The 8787-nt window shown below is 39.6% G+C and overlaps 2 protein-coding genes across 4 annotated transcripts; both read right to left on the bottom strand.

The window, feature by feature from the left end:
• Nucleotides 1–1121: 1121 nt before the first annotated feature.
• LOC149180809 (uncharacterized) lies at nucleotides 1122–4148 on the bottom strand. 3 transcript variants are annotated; one of them, XM_089416306.1, is made up of 3 exons: nucleotides 1726–4148; nucleotides 1603–1619; nucleotides 1122–1507 (listed from the first exon to the last, which is right to left on the bottom strand). In XM_089416306.1, the coding sequence occupies exons 1-3, from the start codon at nucleotides 2275–2277 to the stop codon at nucleotides 1384–1386; spliced, it is 693 nt and encodes a 230-aa protein (XP_089272432.1). In that variant the 5' UTR covers nucleotides 2278–4148; the 3' UTR covers nucleotides 1122–1383. The 3 variants fall into 3 exon arrangements, with proteins under 3 accessions (XP_089272432.1, XP_089272431.1, XP_089272430.1); XM_089416305.1 differs by having other exon boundaries at nucleotides 1123–1507; nucleotides 1603–1637; XM_089416304.1 differs by having other exon boundaries at nucleotides 1125–1507; nucleotides 1603–4148.
• Nucleotides 4149–4293: 145 nt separating this feature from the next.
• Nucleotides 4294–6105, bottom strand: LOC149180808 (thiohydroximate-O-sulfate sulfur/sulfate-lyase (nitrile-forming) NSP1-like). The gene is made up of 4 exons (XM_089416307.1): nucleotides 5783–6105; nucleotides 5346–5683; nucleotides 5033–5167; nucleotides 4294–4986 (listed from the first exon to the last, which is right to left on the bottom strand). The coding sequence occupies exons 1-4, from the start codon at nucleotides 5810–5812 to the stop codon at nucleotides 4512–4514; spliced, it is 978 nt and encodes a 325-aa protein (XP_089272433.1). The 5' UTR covers nucleotides 5813–6105; the 3' UTR covers nucleotides 4294–4511.
• Nucleotides 6106–8787: the final 2682 nt, after the last annotated feature.

The following is an 8787-nucleotide window of genomic DNA, read 5'->3' as shown; positions in this document are numbered from 1 at the left end:
CTGAAGGGAGATTTAGATGGGGAAAAAATGATCCAGGAGATATATCCTAGAACTGGGTGGAATAAACCAGTGGGAGAATTCTCAAGAACAGTCAGTAAAAAGTACAACACTTGAGGCGGGACAGGAGTCCGGAGGCCCAAGGTTCTTGACTGTAGATGAAATTATTTAACTGTGAACAAAAGAAAGTGCTCGGGGGAGGATCTGAACGTAATTGCCAGACTCGTCGCTGAGAGGAGAGACTTTCCAGAAGGAATTGAATATGACAAGTTGCTAATATTGAAGAGATAAGTATCATAGAAAGTTTCGTTAAGAATTAATGATGGTCTGTGGAAAAACGATTTAAATGATAAAATAGAACTTCTCATTACGAATTGATGCTAGAAGAATTACCTATGTACAGAATGATTTAATGAAGAAATTCTTTGAAAGTATATTAAGACAGAGAATAGAAATTACCAATTATGCAAATAAAACAATAGACAGTATATGATGTTAATGCATGAAAAATATAGCTAGTAATTCTAGTACAGTGTGGAGAATAACCTTATACAACAGTTAAACAAACATACGCTCTTAAAGCGTTAAGAGTATTTCTCTTATCATAAACAGTGGGACAATCTATTTGAAACCCTATATGATTACTGTCAAATTCATCCATGTATTATGTTGTTGAGTCAAACACATTCTGGTTAATACTACGTAAACCATTACAGGGATAATTCTAGGTTACTCATTGTAAAAGTCATATTAAAAAGGAAACGTTCGGGAGATGCTGAACGAGTATATGTGTCTCAATAGCAATAAACTGTGTGAAAAACTACAGGTCTACTGCAGAGATGGAAAGCGTAACAGATTGCAAGTCATTCTGGAGTAATCCAGGTGACTCCTGGTATAAACAAACTCTAAAACAAATCATTCTGGAAGGGTCGAGCAAACTAAGACAAATTCACTAAATTTTTAATACTCTGAGTAAGAGAACAAGGGCAATCTCGGCCCATCATTAAATCAGAAACGATATAACTAAAATATTATTTAAGTACTGAAGCGCATAAGTTTAACTAATATATTTCACTGTAGGAATGACTTAAAGAGTAGAGCCACAGTTCCAAAAACGGCTCAAATGGGTCGATATGACCAAAACCCCTCAAAGTCCATACAAGTACATAACTTAACACAAAAATAAGCCACAACAGCGAAAATATCCATAGAAACGCATGGTTGATCAAGAAATTACCATTCTCCAAATCACTCGTGCCATGCACAGAGTTTGATTGTTCTATTAAACAGTTAATTAATTAAGAACCAAAAATCTAAGTAACTCTCAGCGAAGAGCTTGGCTCGATGCACAGTTCCTATGTCATCGAGTAGATAATCTTTTCGTAGCTAAATAGTTATGCACCAAAGATAAGTTGTGTCAACCTGGAAATGACCATGGAAGTCGTAAGCCCCTAAACCTCTAAGGAGCGTTTCCCAAGCTTTCATGAACTGAGAAAATAGGGGAAAATACCTACACATAGCCGCAAACAACCAGGGAGTCAATGTGAGGCTAACCGACTGCGAATTTATAGAATGCGTGATGCCAGAAAGAAGAGTAATCCATACCTGAAACTGGAGGGTTTCTGCATCGAGAAACCTACCTGCAATACAACAAACCTCATCAGTTAACGAGTTCAAATTTGAGACACTGTAAATACTCAGAAGAAATCTGGTGGTTTGTGAGCTTACCTCTCGAAAAGGATTGTCGGAGTAGAGTCTCTTCCGCATCTTTGGTAGACCATCGAACCACCCTGGACAGAGGCGGTAGCCTTTCAGAGTCGACACCAAATGGAGTTCCAAAGCAGAAGACGAACTCAGAAAATGCAAACACATAAAACCGCATGAAGTCACATTGTCGGGGTTCCCTGCCTTCGCAGGACTAATCATCGTAACCAAGGCAAACCGCAAAAGGATCAGTTTCCAGCCTGAGACCTTCACCAAACCAGACCATTTCAAAGCAGCAAGAAACCTCGGGCCGACGACAACAATGACTCCACCAAGTGCTAGGCGCAGAAAAGTGGTTAGGGGGTTAAACCCTAAACCCTCCCCGCCATTGGATCGCCTGATAGAGATCAACGGAGATAAAGCAAGACAGATGTCGCAGGAGATTGGAACCAGTTGGCAGGCGCATTTAGCGTCCTGGGTCATCATCATGCCGCGTGTCCCAGCATGCAAGGACCAGTTAGCCAAACTCTGGGCAAAGACGACTAATCCGCCGGAGGCCATGTGCGCATTAAACATTAACAACTATATAAACCTTGTGAACTGTGTATTATAAAATCACACACTAAATACGCATAAGTGTTGTCCGGTGCTACGGGCTATAATGAAAAATGTATTAATAACTTTCGCAGATTATGACAAGGACCAGTGTCCATAGCCGATTATGGTTCTATGTAAAAACAATTATTTTTTATATGTATTTCGTTTATAATTGTTACATTCTCTATATACCAGTTGTATTGTTCCTATGATGAAAGCAGGCATTCTGTAGACTCACTGGAAGCAATGTAGTGAATTTAAACCTGGAGTAAATTTACAAATGATATAAGACAAATATTAAGGCCTCCTTGTCTATTAATTCGGCATTCCAACTAAGATTATTTTGAAGCAAGGGATCTGATAATTGATGTGTTAACAGAGCTTCATTTGTGGGAACCTCCTCAGGTTATGCGCTAATGCGTAGTTCCGTTGAAACATCTACTGCCTGTATTTACAGGTAACTGGCCAGTGGGCTTGTGACAAGTCAAATATTGGGTCAGATTCATCATTTTCTAGAATCAAGATTCAAAAATTAAAACTGGAAAAAGATTAGTCAAATTCATCATTATCCAGAATCAAGATTCAAAAATTAAAACTGAAAATGAACCATAAATAATAAACTAAAATTAAAATACTGCGTAACTCTTAAATACTTATAAATTATAATTATCATAAACCAATGTTAAAATACTGCATAACTCTCAACTACTTATAAATTAAAATTATCATAAGTATGGTTATTGCAGTGTCCATCTTGACCATGGACAATTTCCAAATCACCCTCCAAAAGGATCCAACAAAGCTATTGAAAAGGGGTTCGGAATGGAGAGGATTTTTAAAGTCCATCATAAGTCTACCTCCGTGTGCCCTAAAGAAAAAAAAGAGGCTATAACGATTGCAGGTATCAATGCCTTTAGGTGGAGGAGCTACATGGTCTCAATGAAGTTCACATACATGTAAAACATCTGGTAATAATCTTAGCTGATGGTGGTAATTTCGATATCACCCTACAAAAGGATTCAACAAAGCAATTGTGAAGAGATTGTGGATTTGGGGATGTCAGAGACCATTAATCTGCCTCTCTGCCCTCGAAGAGAGGCTGCTACCTGTTGTATCTGCTCATTTTGTTGCAGGTATCAGAATGCTTGGAAACAGAACTACATGATCAACAAAGTTAACATCCATGTCAGACATCTGATACTAATATGTGGATGATTTTATCTACTGTGCAAATTCCTTGACCCTTGCGGTTTAGCTTACTAATTGACTTGTGCAGGGGTGTCGGATTTCACATGAGGTACATGTTCCCTGCATAATAATTGGTAACAAAAATTGTAAACAGGTCTACTCTCTATATACAGATAGATGAAGATTCCAATTCATCTCATACTAGGAAAAACAGCCTTAGATTATCATTTACAACAGAAAACATCAAGGAACAACGCCATACTACACAGAAGAGTCTCTATGCCCTTCACCCTAAGGAAAGCCAAACATTGTATTGAAAAACTACTCATATCCAGTTCTTTAGATGCTATACCGATAGCAGGTATCAATGACTTTAGGTGGAGGAGCTACATGGTCTCAATAAAGTTCACATACATGTAAGACATCTGGTAATAATCTTAGCTGATGATCGTAATTTCGATATCACCCTGCAAAAGGATTCAACAAAGCTATTGTGAAGAGATTGGGGATGTCAAAGACCATTAATCTACCTCTCTGCCCTCTAAGAGAGGTTGCTACCTGTATGAGTATCTGCTCATTTTGTTGCAGGTATCAGTATGCTTGGAGACAGAACTACATGATCAACAAAGTTAATATCCATGTCAGACATCTGATACTAACATGTGGATGATTTTATCTACTGTGCAAATTCCTTGACCTTTCTGGTTTAGCTTATTGACTTGTGCAGGGGTGCCGGATTTCACATGAGGTACCTGTTCCCTCAATAATAATTGGTAACAAAAATTGTAAACAAGTCGACTCTCTATATACAGATAGATGAAGATTCCAATTCATCTCATACTAGGAAAAACAGCCGTAGATTATCATTTACAACACAAAACATCAAGGAACAACACCATACTACACAGAAGAGTCTATATGCCCTTCACCCTAAGGAAAGCCAAACATTGTATTGAAAAACTACTCATATCCAGTTCTTTAGATGCTAGCAGGTAGTAGCAGATAGTAGGTGTTGGATGCAATACTCAAGCAGCCAACTGAAGGAAGAATATGTCTTCCAATCTCTTATTGGAAGGAGAATTCCCTCCATAGACAAGCAGTCCTTTACTTCCATAACAAGAGCCTACAGAAAACGCAGACCATCCACGGGGTCCAGGATGACTTTCACCACCAACATCTTCGACTCGGATCCACTCCAGCGCCTCGGTGTCCAGAGCGAAGACATCGCCGCAGAAGGAGCCGGCCCCCATATGACCCAGGTCACTAGGATCGACCTCCCCTCCATAGACAGTGATGTATTTTCCCACGGCAGCACAGGCAAAGACGCTACGAGGGGTGGGCTTGACTTCTCCCTTCACCTCAACCTCTTCCCACAGATTCGTGCACAGGTCGAAGCAGTGGATGTCGGAGAGCTCGTGCTTGCCGCCGAAACCAAAGATAACCCACACCTTGTTGTCCACCACAACAAGCCCTGGTCCTCCCCTGGGCACCAACCCACACCTTGTTTCCACCACAACAAGCTGGTCTCCCCTGGGCACCAGCTTGCTCTCCGGAGGCGGGGAGGGCCTTCCATTTCCCTTCCTCCACATTGAACGCCCACAGATCGTTCAGGCGGCCCTTTTCCCCACACCCGCCGAACACATAGACCTGGTTATCGTCTGCTGCCATCGCATGATAGCTCCTGCAAGCAAAACAGGCAGGCTAATTTTTCATTCATTTGCCCAAAGATTTACAGAGACCGGTAAGATTAGCCAAAATTTCTAAACTTCAAAATCAATTTTCATCTTTACTATTTTCCTATAGAAGTCTGTGCAAAAGAGCAAAAATATGTGGAAAAGGGCATACAGTCCTATTAGAACCTGTGGGGTGGGCCGTCTGTTTCGGAGATGAGATTCCACTGGCAGGAATTCGTATCGAAGGAATAGAAATGGTTGAGCTCCTTGTGATGCTGGTCTCGACCACCGAAGAGATAAATAACAGAGCCAATAGGGACCATGGTGACCCCCACTCTGGGAGGCGGTGCCTCTCCCTTGGCATCCGCCACGGACCAGGAATTGTCCTCCAGATCCAAGATATGCATCAAATTGTCCACTGGCACGCGCGGCTCCACCTCTCCACCGAACACATACGCCTTTTTTCCCACCACTGCAACTGCATGGGAGCTCCGCGCTTTCGGCCCCCCTTCCTTCTGATTCACCTGCACCGTCCATTACCCTCATTTTCAATACAGTGCTCTCAGCGAAACTGACTCTCTATCAAAGAAATAAATTAGCAAAGATAAAGATCGGAGCGATACCTGTAGCCATTTCCCCTGCGTGATCGCCATCGGACAAGCTTCTGGGTGCAATGCTTCGAGATCAGATCAGAGCTCTCTCCTGCTGGAAGTAGGAATGGATGAATTGATAGAGTTCACAGTCGACTATACTCACCAAAAAACAAATTGGGTTGGGGCCCGGTGCAGAGGAATAAGGCCCCTCAGGTAATATGCTCCTGTAGTGTTTCTTGTTTTTATTATTTTATAAATTCAGAGGAGCCCATAGCTGGTTGAAATTATCAAATTTCCTCAGTTGCCATTATAAACCTGTAAATGAGTGTGACCACTCAGACTGAGATGCTAAGAACTGAGATGACGAGATACATATGTCTTCTCCGAGTGTCATTACTTTACCTTTTAACCTTATCCTAGTAAAATCCTAAATTTAATTCTCAACCATCCAGTTAAAATATTTTAATTTATTATTATTTTTTATTTTCAGAAATAGATTCTTATTCACGAATAAAACAATTGAATGATTTTGTTGACGTATTTGACCAATCAAACGTTTTACAGTTAGGAAACTTAATTGATCATTGGAACTTAAATGTTCTAACTGGAGGAACTTGATACATCCAAATGATGATCATGAGAAATTGCGTAAAGATCTTCTTGAAAAAAGAGTGGATATAAAAAGCATTGTTGCCAAAAGCTATCTTTATTTCCGCATCTATGGAACTCATCCATTTTCAACCCTCAGCTATGGCCCTCGTTCATGAGAATAACCTCTTTATTTCTGAGAAAATACATGGTGCGAACTAGTCGGAACAAGATAGGAAAAAAGAGATATATCCGGATATCAATATTCTATCTTCTATAGATTTACTACCCAAGGATCTCATTCGTCATGAGGAAGAACGAAAATCTTTTATCCTGGCAACCAATCGCTCTCCTGACTCATGGAATTAATAAACCTGGTCAGTACACTATTTATCTTACACATCTGTACTCGAGTATTTAGGACTCATTGTGAGTGTATAAATCCCTGATCTACTCAGGGAAAACCTCCCGATATTGGGTACTAAACTGCTCTTAACTTCTGATCAGTAAAGGGAATTCCTCGCTCGCTTAATTGGAACGAGGAACAGAAGCTCGTTTCTCTGGGTCTACTTATGATTCAAGTCATATAGCTTTCTCCATTGACTCATTCGACTTAACTGCGAATTGATTCAATCCTATTCACAATTATCACATTTGATCCGAAAGGATGAGCATATTATACATCCATCTAGGTATATAATAGACATTTCCCACCCATTTGATTCCTTAAATCAGATCCGGTCCTGATTGAATACAATCAGGTATCCGAGAAATAATATCAGGTATCATAAAGATCATATGCTGGAACGACATGCTTTTTTTTCCGTTCATTATACTTTGAGGATCAGTCGTAGTCTTCCGAACTTTACCGATGGTATCGACGAGTTTTCTACTTCATTCAAATGTGTAAAAGATCTTAGTCGCACTTAAAAGCCGAGTACTCTACCATTGAGTTAGCAACCCATATTGCGAATAGATATTGAGGATATATACGATCGAAGTGGAATGCGAGGTTACTCAATATGAACCGGTAAATCCTACCAATCTAATTGACGAACGGGAGGGATCAAAAACCTACGTGAATGACCAAATAATTCACTCGTCAGTTCATATCGGAATATGTAGAGTTTCGATCCACCATTCCAGAATAAAGTAATCTAGGTTATGAATAAATGATCCATCGACAGAATTATCATGATTGGATAGAATCACTGATAAACGATGAACCTAAGATATCTATTTCTATTGTGAATGGACGAATTATATCAACACAATACACTATTGTCAATCCAGAATAAGAGATAAATTAATTGTTGGATTGGCGCTATATTGGGACGAGATGTTAGACGCATCGATAGAAAATCCTAGGTTTATTTGTAACAATAGAACGATTCAAATATTCGTCATCTTTGTACCACGTGGAAACGAGATTTACTTGGAGAGTATATAATAAAATAAGAATAATGTTGAGCCAAGGGCATTTGATCCGAATATGAAATGATGTCATAATCCATATCCACGAAACCCATTATGTAAACTACCGCATCGTTTCAGACGATGTTTTGAAGATTCCTCCCTGATCTCGAATAATGATAGAGATCAGTGATCTCAAATCATGATTCGAGACGTGATTATGAATAGTCATTAACTCAAATGATATGATAGGAATAGGTATCGAATTGGATCCACTCTTTTTGTATAGAATACACTCAATGTAATCAATTAATTTATATTTATTAGGTACTTAACTTAATGCTTCTTTAGCTGCGTGCATTACCTCGACAGTAACGTTCAAAATGCCCTTTCGTCGTGCAAATTTTTCTGTATTTATTTTTACTTCGTCCCTTACAAAACGGGGATTTTACCCAATTCTTGCCGACTTTCAGGATCCCAAATTGGACTAATATCCGTGGATAAGGATTTAGTCATTATTTCCTTCGTATCATGACCACAAAAAATATCTAGAAGATTATCCTCCATACCCAGAGCGAATGAGTTATAAACTAGATCAGCTATTTGATTAGTACCTTCGTAACCCAGGAAGGGTCGATATCCCAAGGAAAATTTTGGATATGAGCTGGGGCGGAAATAACTCCACAAGGAATTTCAAGACGTTTACCAATATGACGTTCCATTTGAGTACCAAATATTGCAGAGGGTTCCATGCGAGAGATAATATCTCCTACTTCAGCATGATCATCTGTGATGATTATCTCATCACAAAAATCTTTAATTTGCTCTTTGAACCATTCTGCATCATGTTTACAATAAGTACCTGTACAACTCACATGAATTCCCATCTCTCTAGCAAGTATCTTAGTGATTGAAGCAGCATGAGTTGCATCACCAAAAACGACTGTTTCTTTCCCCATAAAATTCTGACAATCGATAGATCTTGAGAACCAAGCAGCTTGGGAAACGAATCGAGTTTGTCCATCGATATAGGA

Source organism: Pinus tabuliformis, chromosome 3_2, assembly GCF_031772625.1.
Source record: "Pinus tabuliformis cultivar Carrire ecotype Pingquan chromosome 3_2, CPIR1, whole genome shotgun sequence".
Lineage (NCBI taxonomy): Eukaryota > Viridiplantae > Streptophyta > Pinopsida > Pinales > Pinaceae > Pinus > Pinus tabuliformis.
Note: the sequence above shows the minus strand (reverse complement) of the source record. Positions and strands in the feature narration are given on the sequence as shown.